This window comes from Colobus angolensis, unplaced genomic scaffold, assembly GCF_000951035.1.
Source record: "Colobus angolensis palliatus isolate OR3802 unplaced genomic scaffold, Cang.pa_1.0 Scaffold13, whole genome shotgun sequence".
NCBI classification, from domain to species: domain Eukaryota; kingdom Metazoa; phylum Chordata; class Mammalia; order Primates; family Cercopithecidae; genus Colobus; species Colobus angolensis.
This window is the reverse complement of record NW_012114252.1, coordinates 12,017,884-12,036,395: the sequence shown is the minus strand read 5'-3', so window position 1 is coordinate 12,036,395 and position 18,512 is coordinate 12,017,884. Positions and strand designations below refer to the sequence as shown.

The 18,512-nt window shown below is 40.9% G+C and overlaps 1 protein-coding gene across 3 annotated transcripts in view; it reads right to left on the bottom strand.

Annotated features, from left to right (window-relative positions):
- ITGBL1 (integrin, beta-like 1 (with EGF-like repeat domains)) overlaps positions 1-18,197 on the bottom strand; it is a 263,397-nt gene extending 245,200 nt beyond the window's left edge. For all 3 annotated transcript variants that reach the window (XM_011933845.1, XM_011933844.1, XM_011933846.1), the window contains exons 1-2: positions 17,679-18,197; positions 16,511-16,728 (exon numbers count right to left, since the gene is read on the bottom strand). In XM_011933845.1, the coding sequence (XP_011789235.1) occupies positions 16,511-16,728; positions 17,679-17,776 (316 nt within the window). In that variant the 5' untranslated portion in view covers positions 17,777-18,197. The remainder of the gene's footprint in view (positions 1-16,510; positions 16,729-17,678) is intronic.
- Positions 18,198-18,512: the final 315 nt, after the last annotated feature.

Genomic DNA, 18,512 nt, shown 5'->3' with positions numbered 1-18,512 from the left:
AAGGTAACAGAATATCTTGTTTTAGTAGTCAACTGTAAGAAAATTATTTCCACCATTTTATCAAATCTGCAGTCACTGGATTCAGCTCCTGTTGCCTTCTGATGGCTGAAATCTCACAGCTAATGAAGCCAGATCTGATCATAAGATTTCCCTGTTCTTCTTAGATATCCTTTTGGAGATGTTTAATAAGTGCCTTTTGAATTTAACTGAACTGAGGCTCAGAGAAGTTACATGATTTGTGCAACATCACACAGGCAGCAACAACAGCGGAGAAAGATCAAATGGCTTTGTTTTTTAATTTCAATTCCCAAGCATTTTCCAGAGCATTCTGCCTCTGCATTTTCATCCTACCCAAACCTTCCTGCTTAGTTTTCCTGAGGAAAAGATTGTTAAATTCAGTAAAGACCGTACTATCTTTTAATAAAAGATCAGTGCATTGCCACTCATAGGTCTTAAAATTCAACATCTGTTTTGTTTTTGTGTGTGTGTGTGTGTGTGTGTTTTTGTTTCTTGTTTTTTTGTTTTTTTAGATGGATAGATGGAGTTTCACTCTTGTTGCCTAGGCTAGAGTACAATGGTGTGATCTCAGCTCACTGCAACCTCCGCCTCCCCGGTTCAAGCAACTATCCTGCCTCAGCCTCCTGAGTAGCTAGGATTACAGGCACCCACCACCACACCCAGCTAATTTTTCTATTTTTAGTAGAGACAGGGTTTCACCATGTTGGCTGGGCTGGTCTCAAACTCGTGACCTCAGGTGATCCACCTGCCTCAGCCTCCCAAAGTGCTGGGATTATAGGCATGAGCCACAGCGCCCAGCAACAACTGGTGTATTAACAGGGATATCTGAAATATTGAAAGATCACAATATTCAGAATCCCAGGTAGGCAGGATGTCCCCATAAGCCTTCATATTATGACCCATGGTCCACCCGTTCATTTCCAAGGTGCAAAGTAAACCTACATGATGATCCAATCAAAACTGTTCAGTTTTCTATAAATGCCTTTCTTCTCTCTCTTTGCAGTATTGTTGGTTCACATTGATTTGATCTCAAAAAGGCTATACATATATTAAAATCTGCAGGTCTTTAAATTTTTTGAGCTCACTTTATAAAAATTAATTTTGTAAGAACAAAAGAGAATCTCTCTGATGTCACTTATTTGTAATAGCCAAAATATGTAATACACAAAATAATATAAGGTAATGCCCAAGGAAATAACAAATATGTAGAGTCAACTCTCCTACCTTCCTTTTCTTTCACTTTTATAGACAAGAAAAATTAGGTTGTGGAGGAGTTCCTTCAAAGGCTCACTCAGGAGGATCCTTCTTATTTGGATATGGTTGATGTTAAATGCAATCTCTTTAAAAATTTCAACTACAGCTGAGAAAATGCTCATTATCAGTACAAGTAATTTTGCCCCAGTGATTTTGGTTATCTCAATTTATTTAACATTAATGCATAAGGGGTTCTTTTGCCCAGTACTTTCTTAAGATGTGAGCTTTTACACGCACTCTCGAAGACAAAAGTAGGAACCAAAATCTACTTTTCCAAGAAAAAACTCGAGAAGTTATATTTTTAAATGTAAATAAAGTTTCTGAAAATTATGTTTTCATTTTAGTACTCCAAAATTCATGAAGAAATTATCCCCACATATACGGTTTTAGGATAACTTTATTATAGTGCTGAAGAAAACCCTTCTATTGATTTGGGGTGGGAGGAATTTTTCCTCAGGCTTAGCACAATAGTTGGAGAATAATTGTTTTGACTATCCCTTAAAAGTTATTATAAAAATTGAATGAATTCATATGTATGAAAATATTTTCCAGGATAGTATACTCAAATATAGGTAGATACTACTCTTATTCATTTGTATTACTAATGTAGCATTAATTTCAAGGCTTAAAATTATCCAAACAAGCAACTGAAAGTAGTCTCTCCAGTACACAGTTAACAAATCAAATATTTTCTTTCTTGAAACAAATGAATTATTTCCATGTCAAGACAGCTCTTAGAGCTTATATAACTAATGGTGTTGCCCAGAAAAGAAAAGAAAATAGTCTATAACTTGTCTTTTGTATTTTGGAGAGGAAATCGCTTAAATGGCCAAGTCACTTTGTTTATAAAAATAACTAGTTTTTGTCTAATTATTTTGCACAGCAGAAAATGATAGCTTTGAAGGAGCAGTAATGAACAATTAGGAAATACATTTACCACATTTTCATTTTCTGATTTTGGCTCCTTACTCTACCCCATTGACTAAGTCGTGAATTTACAGTTAATACCTTGCCATAGGAGAAGTTTTCAAGCAATGCCAAAACTCATTGAACTCTTTAAAAAAAAAAATTAGCCTCCCTTTCCCTAGGAAGTTTCCAGATAAAATAACAGAACAGGAAGCTAGAGTGGGTAGGTATTCACTTTGAATAATTCGGTGTTTGAACTAGTGACTATGTACAAACAATTACAATGATAGGGCTCTTGGCACAGGGACTGACTTTATTGTATACCCTAAGAGTGGGGTTGTACAAGGTCAAGTTAGTAAGCACCCTTATAAAAGTCTTATTTTTCTTTTCTCTTTATAAAGCCCTCATTCTTCTACCCACCCTTAAGTAAGATGATTTAAAGTAGATGGAAGAATGACTTCTATTACAAAATATAATTTCTTATTTGCCAGGAAATGTGATTCTTGGAAAGACAAAGCACTCCTTTTCCAAAGAAAATTAGATTTGCAACCTCCATGCAGCTCTCTATCTTTATCAGTTTAGAAGTTAATAGAAAATAGCTTGAGAATTTACCCACACAGGGTCCCAAAAACACCCTGGTAAATTCCCCTGATACTCTCAGTCTAGCAGTGCCAGACTTTTCCACCTCCTTAGACGTGATTCTTGCTTTTAAATCTCAGACCAGGTTTGGAAGCTAAATTTCCCAAAGAACAAAGGCTTTAATATCCCCATCCCACTGATGTGAGGTTTCCCTTGGCCAAGGTCAGCTAGTAGACCGGCTGCTATGATGCAAATATTGACCCATATTTTGGAACCTAATCCCCAATGTGACAGTATTAAGAAGGTGGGTGGGCCTGTAGGAGGTGAATAGGTCATGAGTGCTCCACCCTCATGAGTGGGATTAGTGCCCTTATAAAAAAGGCGTGGCGGAGCCTGTTTCCGCGTCCCAACATGTGAGGATACAGGAACCATCCAGGAAGCCGAAAATGAGCCCTCACCATACACTGAATCTGCAGGTACCTTGATTCTAGGCTTCCCAGCCTCCAGAACTGTGAGCATTAAATTTGTCCTGCTTCTAAATTACTCAGTCTAGGGCATTTTGTTACAGCAGCCTGAATGGACTAAACCATCTACCCTGCAACAAATTCTGGAGTCCTTCGGGTTGACATAAAAGGACACTAGACAGTAATTCAAAACCACACAAAGCAAGTTCCAGGAAAGATCGATCTGTATTGTTTACTCAGAACTGTGCTAAATACCTTTTTTTGTGTGTGCTAAATATGTTTGTTTTTAGTTTCCAGAAAAATATGTGAGATGGTGCTAGTATTCAGAATATTCGGCATACTTGTGAACATAAGAAATGTGAAATCGTGAAAAATGTGTTTGGTGTAGACCATATTAAGTGACAGTGATGTTAAGATCTAACTAGACAGATGGGAGCATACAGGGTGAGAAAGAGGAAACAGGGTCAGCATGCCATTAAAGAGGAATCAGATTCTAGAATGTCTTAATGGCCAAGGAGATTGGAAGCCAAAGTTTAGATTTGATACCCATAGTATATTCCCTGCGTGTGTGTTCATGAAGTAAATCAAAGCAGGGGTACAGAATAAGTGGCCAGTATAAATGGTTAGAATGATCTTTAAAGGGAATTTGTAAAAGCACGGATATTTGACAAAATGTCACTTACAGTGATTCACCAAGTGGTGGTACACAGGATAGACAGAATGGAAGACAGCCTGAAGCCTGATGTGTGATAAGACCTTAACTATTATTAATGTTCCTTGTCAAAGGAAATGAAGGCTAAGCTAAGGCACTAGCAACAGAACAAAATTCAGCAGAAAATTAAGTAAAAACATTAGCAATGTTGGCAAGATATGAGAGCAAATGAAAAGGATGAGTCAAAGTTGGCCATGGTTTACTTGGATGACTAAGAAGATCCCCATCCCCTCCAAGTTTTCTTGGCCTTTCTGACTCCACGTCTTCATTTTGGTTGGCTTGTCAACTGTTTATCAGTAATATCACTACCTCTGCTCTTAAAGTTATGAGCGTCTTTATCCTCTACCCTCTACACGGTTACCACTATCCTCAATTATTAATCTTTTCAGAAGCCTTTACCTAAATATTTATTCCATAGCCATGATGGTAATTTAAATAAGCTGAATCTCATTTATTCACTGAACATACATTTACCGAGCCCCTTCAAAGTGCCAGTTACTCATTGCAGGGATCCTCAACCTCATGCCTTCCCTTTGAAAAAGTCAGAAGTACTATACCAAATATAAATGGGTGACTGAGGCTTAGGTGGATATTTTTGTTATTTGCCAAGATCACATAGTGGATCACATAAGTGGAAAAGTGGATAATAGGGCCTGTTTCTCCTGTCTCCTAATTCAGTTATTTTTCCACTGATGGCAAGCTGCTTCTTAAGGCAGAGAGTCTTAAATCCAGACAAATCTAAAGCTGATTTATCACATTATTTTATTTCCTTTTTTCTTCCTTCTGAGATGTGACTACAAAATTCAGAGTAGTTTAGCAAAGAATAGCATATCTGTTAACAGAAACCATAATTCATTATTAGAATCAAAATAATCCAAGCAGCTATTATTGCCTCAAAGATAGAGAAAATTTATCATGAGTTTTGTATTTTTAAGACTGTGTGTTTCAGAGGACAGCTGTAAGAGAATCCTGAGTGATTTTTGTCTCCAACCCTAGACTCAAGAATTTCCAATGAAACCTAGTTTTGGTGGCATTTCCAAATACTCCACGAAAATGTATATAGCATTAAAATATATTAGTAATAAGAATGTCACTATTATTTATTTTGAAAAAAGAAAAGAAACTGTTTTCTCTTTTCTATCTTTGCACAGTTTTAGTATAACAATATGAGGACCGTTTACCAACTATTAACTGTAATTCGAATGTGACTCGAGCAGCCTAAAAGCATTTAGTTAACTCCACAGTGAAAAAAGAATCCAATTATGAATCACCCAAATGATATGTCATTGTTTACATAGCATGCATTAAACAGAGAAAGACACAAAAGTATTCCCCAATGAGATACTGATTTCTAGCAGGTTTACAAATGTGGTGTCAATCCCAAGCAACCTTTATATCAAGAGTGTCAGCATTACAGAAATTTGAAAGTGGACTTGACTTCGATCTGCAGGTAGTAGTCTACCAGAAAAGGGCTTATGCATCTATGTCCCTGTGTATAGCATTTAAACTCACACATATATCCAAACGCACGTATATATGTATGTTTGTGCACATACTTACATATTCACATATGTATGGTATATGTACATAAAATTAGGGTATCAAATATGTATGTATACACATATAAATATGCGTATATATTATTTATGTTTGTATAGGCAATCAAAATGTATACATATACCAAATATAAATGGGCGAAATATATATATTTTGATTGCCTATACAAGCATAAAAAATATATAGGAGGATATATATACATATACATATATAGAGAGAGAGAGAAAGAGAGAGGGAGACCCTCCCTGGGTCTTCTCATTTATGTATACACATACATAATCAACCAGAATGTAAAAAACTACATATATACATGCAGACACATGCATATATGTCTGTATCCTTAATATCTGATCAACACTTGGGGTACAAGCCGAGACTTTAGAGGCCACGAATGGACAAAAAATGAGATGACAGAAATAATAACTAAACTCCTTCTGAAAAATGAACATTATTTGAAAATGAAATTTAAAAACAAGAAATGTGATGAGAAAGAGGGGTTGAAACAGGACAAAGAAGAGAGGCTGAAGTACATAACAGTGCATTGGGAGTTTTAAGAATGGGCCAGGCGCAGTGGCTCACGTCTGTAATCCCAGCACTTCGGGAGGCCAAGGCGGGTAGATCGCATGAGGTCAAGAGTTTGAGACCAGTCTGGCCAACATGGCAAAACCCAGTCTCTACTAAAAATACAAAAGTTAGCTAGGCGTGATGGTGGGTGCCTGCAGTCCCAGCTCCTCAGGAGGCTGAGGCAGGAGAACTGCTTGAACCTGGGGGGTGGAGGTTGCAGTGAGCCGAGATCGCACCAGTGCACTCCAACCTGTGTGACAGAGTGAGAATCCGTCTCAAAAAAAAAAAAAGAACTAGAATGACTCCTATTCAATCTTTAGTTGTTTGCATTCTTATGATTAAATAACATACAACCCAATGTCTCCAGAACATTCAGTAATGTTTACTGCATATTTTTAAAAATCTGTGAGTTATTTTGATTTTTTTTTAATTGTGTTGCTTTCTGCAGTTTTGCAACTGAAGAAGCAGTTCCTGGGATCAACCTATTTGGACTGAACAATTTCGAGGAGATCAAGGAACACCCTAGAAATACAGGCGTCTCAGTGGAGGAAAGAGTCAGAAGCAGAACGGCACTTACAGAGTCAGCCCTGGGAGTTTGCAGATGTCTAAAGGTTTCCAGCAGAGAAAAAGAATGAAAATTCCAAATTCAAGGACTAATTACACAGTTCTGAGGGTGAGGTTCTGGAGCATTCCATGAGATCAATTATGATGGTATAAATCAGAGTGCAGATGTCAGGGACAGGAACACAAAAGGCAGGTTCTGAGACAAAGACATATACAAGACTCAGAAAGTTGGCAGTGCGGTGAGTTGGGGCCTGATGCAGTAAGCTCTCAGATTCCTCATGCTGGCCAGGGCTGAGGGCACACCCAGCCCTGGCACTATAGAGCAGGCAAGCTGGCTGGGATAGAATAGTTCAAAGACTACCAGAGTAATTCCAAGACATGAATTTAGCGCTGGAGGAAGATATAACATGGAAAGAAAATTGCTTATTTGAAAATAAGTATCTTAGGACCAGGAATTCAGCTAGGGTAGCAGAGGGGTGTCTAGCATATTTAAGCATAATAACTCCAGTGATTTATTAATCACTCACATGTGTTTGGCACTGTCATTATCCCTATTTGGTATTACTATTGCCCTCTTTTCAACCATAAGGAAACGGAGGTTGTCACCTCTTGGGCAACCTCCCCGTAGCGCCACAGTGGGCAAGTGACAATGTCAGGCACTGAACGCAGGCAACTGTTGGGCTTTAAGTCCCTCTTCATGCTTTAGAAAGACACTTAGTGTTCCTTATCAGAAATGGTGTGGAAAAGGCCAGATGCCATGGCTCACACTTGTAATCTCAGCACTTTGGGAGGCCAAGGCAGGTGGATCACCTGAGGTCAGAAGTTAGAGACCAGCCCGGCCAACATGGTGAAACCCTGTCTCTACTAAACATACAAAAATTAGCCAGGCATGGAGGCATATGCCTATAGTCCCAGCTACTCAGGAGGCTGAGGCAGGAGAATTGCTGGAACCCGGGAGGTGGAGGTTGCAGTGAGCTGAGATTGCTCCACTGCACTCCAGCCTAGGCAATAGAGTGAGACCCCATCTCAAAAAAAAAAAAAAAAATGGAAAAGACTGGTGCCAGAGCAATTAGATCATGTAGATAACCTCAGAAAAGAAGGAAAAGACTCAGCCCTTGCATCATCAATGGAGCATAAGAAGAGCTAGACGTGAATGAGTTGGAACCCCTCCCTTGCCATTCACACACACAAAGTCCCCTGCACTTTATAGGAGGGTAGCTATGCTGAGAAGACTATGGGCCCTCAAATATGGCCATACCCTTGCTCCTGAAACCTGTAAACATGTCACCTTATGGCAAAAGGCACTTTGCTGATGTGATGAAGTTAATGGGTCTTGGATGGGAAAGTTATCCTGGATTATCTGGGTTCAGTCTAGTTAAAATAGTCCTTAAAAGTGGAGTATGTTTTCCAACGGTGGTAAGAAGGGATGTGATAATGGAAGAGGCTCTGGGAGATGGCAGTGTGGGAAAGGTCTGACGACCTGTTTCCGGTTTTGAGATTTGGGAGTGGGGTACTTACTTGTAAGGACCCAAAAGCAGCTTCTAGAAGACGAGAGGGACCCCCACCTGACAGCCAGCGAGGAACTAGAGACCACAGTCTTACAACCACACAGAACTAAATTATCTCAACACCAATAACCAGGAAACGGATGCTCTCCTAGAGTCTCCAGAAAAGAACAGAGCCTATCAACACCTTGGCCCGGAAGTCCCATGTCAGGAGACCTTGAGACCTATAGAACTCTAGAAAAGACATTTGAGCTGTTTAAGCCTCAAGGTTTGTGGTAATTTGTTATAGCGGCAATAGAAAAATAATACAAGGGCAGGATATGAAGCTTCACAAAATGTCTTGTCTTACTTCATAAGTTTGCAGATAGGGAATTCCCTGAAGAATGATAACGGGGCTCTCTACTCCCAGAGAATTTTTTATTTTTTTATTTTTTTGAGACAGCGTCTCATTCTCTCACCCAGGCTGGAGTGCAGTGGCCTGATCATAGCTCACTGCAGCCTCAATCTCCCGTGCTCAAATGAGCCTCCTGTCTCAACCTCCTGATAGCTGGCACTACAGTCACCCACCACTGTGTCTGGCAATTTTTTAAAAATTTTTAGTAGAGAGCAGGTCTCACTACGCTGACCAGGCTGGTCTTGAACCACTGGGCTTCAAGGATCCTCCCACCTCGACTTCCTAAAGTACTAGGATTACAGGTGATGTGAGTCACTACACCCAGCCCCTCCTAGGGCATTAATCACCCACCTCAAGAACATGAACATGCTGAGTCACAAGGTCAGATGTAACAATGTGTATCTGAGGCCCAGGGAGCTGAGCAGCTTTTGTGGGGGTTTATGATATCAAGAACATGGGATGTCAGTTTTAGCATCATGTTTCAAAATATATTGAAGACTCTGAGAACCTTATGAGGGAGGTTTATGTTTTGCAAATTTAAAATTTGTAATACAAATAAATTTGTTTCCATATGTTCCTTTCTCATTCTGGGAAAACTTTACATAGAAAATAACTCCTGAACTTCGCACATTTATACTATTTTGTCTAAATACCATAATGCTATAAATACGTTCCTCTAGATCATCAAGGTGCAGGGATGACCTAGTCCAGGGCAAGGTCTGTCTGTCTCTGTGTGATACAGTTTGGATGTGTGTCCCCTCCAAATCTTGTGTTGAAATGTGATCTCCAGTCCTGTAGGTGGAATCAAGTGGGAGGTGTTTGGGTTATGGGGGCGGATGCATCATGAATGGCTTGGTGCCTTCCCCAAGGTAATGAGCAAGTTCTGTATTTGTTCACAGGAGAGCTGGTTGTTTAAAAGAATGTGGTGCCTCTCCCTCTATCTCTTGCTCCTTCTCTTACCATGTGACATGCCAGTCCCCGCTCACTTTCCATAAGTAAAGGATTCCTGAGGCCTCACCAGAAGCCTAGCACATGCTGGTGCCATGCTTGTACAGCCTGCAGAACTGTAAGCCAAATAAACCTCTTTCCTTTACAACCTACCCAGTCTCAGGGATTCTTTTACAGCAACACAAAACAGACTAAGATATTATGGTAGAACTGCAGAGCCTTGTCCAGATAAAGCAATACAGTTGAGGAAAATTGCTGTGCCCTTTTGGCACTTTCTTTTAGAATGAAAACATTTAACTTTTATATGTCACTTGGGCTAAGACAATATGCATTTATCCAACACAGATGAATGTAAGAAAGCAGAGCTCCTGAAAAATGGCTTACGTGAAGGGGGTGAGCTAATGGTGGAGAACTCCTGAATGTGTTTCCAAAAACTACAAGTGATGTGAAGACTATGAGGAAAATACAGGAAAGAGGCAATGTGAAAGCCAGTCTGTCTGTTCAAGACATTTATTTACTGGTGAAAGGGATTTAGGTAGATAATGTTCTTATGTGTTTGGTGCCTCTGACTCAGAGACAAGGAGGGGATATTTTGCGAAAGAGAGGGGGTGTTAAATCCAAGGTGGGCTAGATGGAGGTAAAGGTGTGGGCAAGGAAGACAGGATGAGGATTGAAGGAAGGGAGAGAAGATGAAAAACAGAAAAAGACTAGTGAAGAAAAACCCCGAGTGAATCCACAAGGAGGCTCGGAGGGAAATCATTCAACAATCTAAGAAAAATGCAATTGGAAGGGAAAGGCAAGTCAAACAGTCCTCAGACAGCCTCAAGAGCCAGGAAGTCCAGTTCTCATGAATAATCACATATAATTCCCATACTATTTACTTCATAGTGTAAAAGCCAAATACCGTCAAGAAAAAAACTCCTAATTTTTACATGTTAAAAATGTTTCAATGTATTCTAATTATTTTAATTGTGTTATGTTGTTAATGTTTACACATAAAAATCAATGTTTATAAGAATGGCTTATATTTATTTTTTATTTATTCATTTAAAACAGGGCCTCCCTCTCTTGCCCAGGCTGGAGTGCAGTGGTATGATCATGTCTCACTGCAACCTATGCCTCCTGGGCTCAAGCCATCCTCCCCTCTCAGCCTCCCTAGTAGCTGAAACTTCAGGTGTGCACCATGCCCAGCTAATATTTGTATCTTTTGTAGAGACAGGGTTTCACCATGTTTCCCAGGCTGGTCTCAAACTCCTGAGCTCAAGCGATCCCACCTACCTCAGCCTCCCAAAGTGCTGGGATTATAGGTGTGAGCCACCACCCCCAGCTAAGGATGGCTTATAGTCTGAATAAATGTATAAGTGTATACAAGATATGAATATTAAATAAATTTACATATATATATATATATATATATATATATAATGCTCAGTGTCACAGAGAATATCAGGTTCTTCATATCCATAAGGATACTGTTGCAGAAAAAGGCACTAAATATCAGGTAAATTAAAAAACTGGCTCAAGGTTAACAATACAAGTTAAGCCACGTTAACAATTCAGACAAGATTCCCATCCTGCCCCAAATGTGGTGGCCAATGAAATCGGAATCTCTTTCTGCTAGCATTAATTTTTCATTTTCTCTCAATTCCACTTAAAAGAACTATAAGTCATGGATTTGGTTATCTGGTTCTTTCCTGTGATTTCTTGATTCCATCAGTTCTATTATACTTCCAATCTAGCAGGCTTAAAAACCCAGCATGAGTTTTAACTCATCTTACTCATCCTTGGGCACTAATTCATATTGATTCTACTTTTAAATGGTCTTTAAAAATAATAATAATAATTCTGTTCTTATTGTCTCTCCCACGGAGTTCCTCCCCATTGGTTCTCTACTTTAACTTGCCATGCTTTGGGGCACCATACAGTCGGCCCTCCATATCTGTGGACTCCTCATTGGCAGATTAAAAATACTCAGAAAAAAATAACAGTGAGGTACAAAATAATACAACTAATATATAATAGTTGTATATATAACTATTTACATAGCATTTACATTGCATGAGGTATTAGATGTAATCAAGAGATGATTTAAAGGTTACTGGAGGATGTGAATAGGTTACATGCAAATACTACACCATTTTATATCAGAGGCTGGAACATCCTTCGTATCCACTGGTGGAGGAGGCTCCCTGGAACCAAGCCCCAGCAGATAGCAAGGAATGACTATGTTTCTTTCCATGAATCAGAGCACTAATGATCACTCCCATATTTGAACTCTTAATAGCTCTTATATGCTGTTTAATCAAGAACAAACTCTCTATAATATGATCAACTGTAATTCTCAACCTCTCTATTATTACTTTCCTTACAGCTCTAAGATCCAGCCAAGCCAACCCTTGTGGCCCTCACTATTTCCCAAACATCCACATGTTTTTCTGCTTCTACACCTTTGCTTAAGATTTTCCTTGCTCAGAATTCCAACAGTTCACTTTTTGGATTAAAAAATCTCCCAGCACTTAAGTGCTTATGTCAAATGCTACCTCTTTCTCAAGAACTTTTAACCATAATAGATAACCCCTGGCTCAATGGAGCCCTCACAAAAATTTGTACAAATGATATCTTGCATTATATTATAGATATCTGGTATTTCTCTTTGTCTCCCTACTCAATGGTAAGCTGCCTTCTATCCCTCATCTTTACACTCCCTTCAACAGGAGAGAGCCTAGAAAAACATGCAGGGCTTCACAGGTGTTGCTAAATTGAATTATATTAGCTCTTCCTAAATTACTAAAACCGAAACTTTTTAGGTGATGTACTTCAACAGCAATTTCAAAAGATTTCTAAGAAAACAATATATTATTTAAGTGTCATTACAGCTGGTCATGGGGACATGACCTGGTTAGGAATGCTTTGGAAATATCAACTGAAAGTTTCTTTCCATGCAATCAAACATTTTCCCATTCTTTCTTTTTTTTCTTTTTTCTTTTTCTTTTTTTTTTTCCTTCAATGGAGTGTCGCTCTGTCATCCAGGCTGCAGTGCAGTGGCACAGTCTTGGCTCACTGCAACCTCTGCCTCCTGGGTTCAAGCAATTCTCCTGCCTCAGCTTCTCGAGTAGCTGGGACTACAAGGCACTCACCTACTACACCCAGCTAATTTTTGTATTTTTAGTAGAGACAGGGCTTCACCATTCTACCAACATTATTTTACCCCTTAATAGACCATCACATCCATAGGAACACTCACTTGCCTGGATCTTTGTGCTATAATAGTCTGAGGAAGATGCATGTGCCATGAACAAGTGGACAATGGAAGAAATAGACTTCTAATGGCAGGAGCCTAATCACTTTCAACCAGCACCAACTATAGTAAGTATGTTTCTTATGATTCACTGTATAATAATCCCAATGGACTTAACTTTAAAAGGGCATAGTGTATCTAATACAGCTGCCCTGAGGCTGGGCCAAAGTAATTATCCTTACTTGACCTTTTGGGCCTTGAATCAATAACAAGCCCAGACTACATGAAGAGAACTAAACTGCTCTCACTGCATTAAATGCCCGACAGACACCAGGCCAGCTACCTATCCATCTGTCATCTCCATCCACCTGTCCTTCCATCCATACTAGCCCACCTGTTATGCATCACTGTAATAATATGTAATGTATATATACATTTTAATATGTACTGAGCACTTACTTTGTGTCAGATGCTAGTCTAAGTATTTTACGTATGTTAAACCTTACAACAGTTCTGTAAGGTAGGTACTGTTATTCCCATTTTACAGATGAAGAAATCAAGGCTGAGAATGTTTAAGTAACTGCCCAAGTTCATACAGCTATTGAGTAGTAGGACTAGGATTTGAATCCGGGAAATTTTCTCCCAGAGTACACACTTTTTTTCTTTTTTCTTTTTCTTTTCGAGACAGTGTTTCATTCTTGTTGCCTAGGCTAGAGTGCAATGGCATGATCTCAGCTCACAGCAACCTCCACCTCCTGGATTCTCCTGCCTCAGCCTTCCGAGTAGCTGAGATTACAGGCATGTGCCACCATTCCCGGCTAATTTTTTTGGATTTTTAGTAGAGATGGGTTTCACCATGTTGGCCAGGCTGGTCTCGAACTCCTGACCTCAGGTGATCCACCCACCTTGGCCTCCCAAAATGTTGGGATTATAGGTGTAAGCCACCTCACCCAGCCAAGTTTATTTTTGTTTATTTAAAGACGGAGTTTCGCTCTTGTTGCTAGGGCTGGAATGCAGTGGCGCGATGTCAGCTCACCACCACCTCTGCCTCCCAGATTCAAGCAATTCTCCTGCCTCAGCCTTCTGAGTAGCTGGGATTACAGGCACATGCCACCAAGCCTGGTTAATTTTTGTGTTTTTTAGTAGGGATGGGGTTTCCCCATGTTGGCCAGCCTAGTCTTGAATCCTGACCTCAGGTGATCCACCCACCTCGGCCTCCCAAAGTGCTGGGATTATAGGCATGAACCACCACACCCAGCCCAGAGCCCATACTTTTAATCACTCCATGATATAGTACTATGAGAGAAGGCTTTTGTTTTCTTCTTAGCAGTTGGAAAGGTCTCTGGAAGTTACTCTATTTCTGGAAAGCACCTACAGGAACTTTCACAGAGGTGTGCACAGGTGCATATAAACATAGAAAACCTGCTATGTTTCCATATTACAGTGATAAAATTGGAGCTATTTCTTAAAAATAAAACTGAGAAGCTAAATTTGAAGCACGGAATACATCAATGAGCTCGCGAGGCAACCCTATGTGCTACTTGTAGGGATCTTCACATTGGCCTCACAAACGTAGTCAGGGCATTTGCGAGGACAGATTGTGCTCAAGGCCCTGTAGAGTAGGCCTTGATGGGCATCAGTCAGCAAGATGAGAACAAAAAATGAACTTCGTTATTCCATTCAGTCTTAAAATAAAGAGAAGTATTTCATCTTCTATAGAAGTGCATGCATAACCAAACAAAACCATGCTTGATTCAGTCCTGCGTTTTGTATTAGGAAGGAAGGAATGCAGTGACTAAGATGCTATGAGTAAACAACAAATCATTTTCTATGGGAGGGGAAAAAGAACGTTGTCTACCACAGCATTCCTTCTGCATAGTTTTGGGGAGAAAAGCACCAGCCTAGGTTCTTCAACAGAGAAAGTGAATCTGATGGTACTCAAACTCTCCCCAGTTAAAGGCTGCATCTTACCTCCTACGTCTGTAACAAAACAAGAGAAAATGCCCTGGAAAATTTGTTCAAAATTCATGATATTGAAGAGGGTTTGCCAGAGGCCATAAGTCAGGGAAGCCAAGTAACAGTCAAATTTGGAATGAAATATTAGGCGATAACTTAGCTTTCATTCCAAAGGGCTACCCTTAATAATACTGCAGCTTGTAGGGCTGCAAAGTTAAATAACAAGTTGTGGCGTTCAATATTATTTTTTATTTTTATTTTATTATTTATTGAGATGAATTCTCAATCTCTGTCACCCAGGCTAAAGTGCAGTGGCGCAATCTTGGCTCTCTGCAACCTCCGCCTCCCAGGTTCAAGCAATTCTCCTGCCTCAGCCTCCCAAGGAGCTGGAATTACAGGCACATGCCACCACGCCCGGCTAATTTTTGTATTTTTAGTAGAGACTGGGTTTCACCATGTTGGCAAGGCTGGTCTTGAACTCCTGACCTCAAGTGATTCGCCTCCTTCGGCCTCCCAAAGTGCTGGGATTACAGGCGTGAGCCACCCCGCCCAGCATTCAGTATTTTTAAAGGGTTGATTCACAGCCTTCACAGGGAAAACAAACCAAGTAGATGCACCTGCGCCCCTCAAAATTTCTTCTATGACTGTTTTTTGCATTGCCAAGCAGCCTGCATATTAAGTAACCTAACTTACATGCTACTGGGCCCAGGTTCCAAGAAAAAACTATTTTGCTATAAACTCATTTTTGATCTTTCTATGTTAGTGTTGGCTGACTTATTAGTCTTAGCTACATTGAGTGTAAAATAAGTGGCTAGTTTTTCCTACAAATTTGCCAAACCCTGGCTGGAATGCATTGTGTTGTGCTTTCACTAACGGAGTTCTGTGTCACTCACAAGGCACTAATTGAAGCTCTTGGCCTTAAGTAAAATGACACATTTATCTGAAACAGGTAAAGAGGTTAAGGGTGTTCTCTGGGAAGGAATTTTTTGACCCTTTCTAATATCAGAACCTGAATCAGTCCTTAAAAATGTGCAAGGAAAATGAATGTATTTTCACTCCACCCTTACAAAATACCAAGTTTCATTGCAACTCAAAAATTCAAGCAGCTAGAACAATGCAGGAACAGTTGCTTCTAAGTAAATATGTGCCTGCTTATTTTTTTCCTTGTTATCGTTTTCTGATATGCACTCCTGCCTGTGAACTATATTCTAATAATGAGAGGGCAAATCAAGCTTCAAAGGCAAAACCTGCCTCCCTAGAATGGAGGAAAATAATACATCCCACCCCCCCCCCACTGTTTCCTATGTAAAATAAAATACAGGCCTAAGAACTACAAATATTATGATTAACATTCTTGATAGGGATAGGAGAAACCAGTAAAATAACTCTGTTTGTGAGGACATTGGGGAATTTAGTCTGTAATGAGGAACTTTAGAGGCAAGTGAGATTTTAGAATTAAGCAAATGACGACCAGGTGCAATGGCTCACGCCTGTAATCCCAACACTTTGGGAAGCCCAGGAGGGAGGATAGCTTGAGCCCAGGAGTTGGGGACCACCCTGGGCAACATAGTAAGACCCCATCTTAAAAAAAATCATAATGACAATAAAATATATAATTAAATGAATGAATTTTTAAAGTATTACTTCCATTCAAGTTCGGAGCCTGGGGGATAAAAGTATTGTGATAAATGATGGCAGAATTAACTAGCCAAAGTGTGACAATTGCAGTAACTTAATTGGTGCTCATGTGAAAGGAAGCGTGTCCCCACCGTTCACTCTTCTAGGGAGTGGCGGAAATCCCAGAAGAGGAGTTCCTACCTCCCGAAGGAGGAGACAGCGCCGTCCCCTTACCTGCACAGGTGCTCCCGTCGTACGTCTCGCACACCCATTCGTGGCATTCACACAGGGGCCCGAAGAACATGCCCGGCTCAGTCACATGGCAGATGCAGACGCCACAGTCGCAGCGGCCCCGGCCGTGGCACAGCGCGGCCCCCGGAGGCTGCCCAGGTGCGCGGCAGCGGCGCTCCGACTCGGCCCGGGACAGCCTGCAGGCGGCGCCCGGCCAGCTCCTGCGCGGGCAACAAGCAACCGGTAGGCCGGGTCAGACGCGGACACCGCCCCCTGCTCCGAACCCACGTTTCCTTCCCAGAGTTCCCTCCAGGTGCAGACGCTCAACCCCAAGAACAGGAAGCCTGAGGCCCACATCCCTCTGGGGCCCAAGCGCTGCCTGGAAGGGCTATATTTTCCCAAGCAAGCAGGTACCACCCACCAGAGAAATGACCAGGGCCCAAAACGTGTAAGGGGTGACCTGCCCCCCTGGACACAGGTCCCTCCTCCAGGTGAACAGAGGTGATCTGCCCTGCTCCTTGGTAGTTTGTCACAGAATCTTATATGCACATTTAGATTAAATACAAAGTAATCCAGGGTATGGCACTCAGCTGACTTTTCAGTTCTCCTTTAAAAAATGCCCCACTGCTATCTAATGGCCAATGGGCAGTTATATTATGGAAGAGAAGAGGTGAATATATAGAAAGAATTAGACATGTTATGATAGCATCGGGCATAATTTGCATTAAGCAGTCTTTAGGAACTCTACTTTTAAAAAGTTTAGTTTCACTATTGCAATGTGCCTCCGTCTCTTTCCGAATGTGATACAAAATGTAATACAGACCTGTTGCTGCTGTTGGGAAACAGAGATCATTCTGCTTTATAGGCTGTGAGAAGATACGGGTACACATAGAATTTTAACTCGTGGCAGAAACTCCTCCTGATATATATTTGCAGAAGTATAAATTGTATTTTTATTCAATGATTGCATTTTTCCAAAGGAAAAGCAAAAGGACAGACATGAGGCCATGCACAGTGTAGATATAAGGAGAGGGAATGGAACAGGTTGAAAACAGTTTATCCCGTGTCCAATTTAGTAACAACTCTTGGCTTAGGGCAGCCATCCTGCAAGCTTGAGCCCTGCCACATAAGCAGGGCAGGTCTCTACTGAAGAACAACAAACCAAACTTACCTCAGAGATGGCGAGAAGCTTTGAGGAACAGCTGACAACCCAGCAAAGAAAAGGGAGGACGCCAGCAGCAAGAAGTTCCTGAAGCCTGGGGGATGCATGCTGAGCTCCTGGGCTGCTCTGGGCGAGCTGCACTTCTGCAAGGTGGGGTTCACCAAGGGAGGCGGCAGGAGGGAGAGGTGCCACCAGCAGATGGCCGGGCAGACGGACCCACGGACACCCAGGCTTGCAGGTCCAGGGCTCCAGCCGGAGTTGCAATTGCGTTGATGAGCTGCCTGCGAGGATTTGGGCAGCGGCACTGCTCTGGGCGGGGTGCTGGTGCCAAACCCCTCAGTGGAGAGTCTAGGCAGGGAAGTAATTAGAAACAGTTGTACAAGCAGATGGTTTATTTTGACATTAAAAAAAGTGTCCTGTTCACAGATTTGAGAAAATCATTTCTTTCTTCAAGTACAGGCCCCAGAAATATTTGACAAGAGAATATTTGGACTGGCCCATATTAAAGAGACCTTTAAAATAAGCCCTGAGTTGTGAAGAAGAAGGGTGAGGCCAGTGACAGTGGTGTGAACACTTGGGTAGGGAATTAGTTTCACCACACGCTTTTAAAGAAGACGTACTCTTTGGAGTTTGGGTTGGGGCAAGGGCAAGGAAATCTAGCAAATACAACATTTTCTTGCATTTATTATCCTTTGATTTAAACTGGATATTTCATTTCTTTAGTCTTTAAAAAGTGTGTCAGGCTTGCAGCTGTTGAAGCCAGTAGCTTATCACACCACATTTTTTTCTTGACTTGGACAGTTTAAATTGTAGTTGTCTCCAATTCACCCCATTCTCCCCATA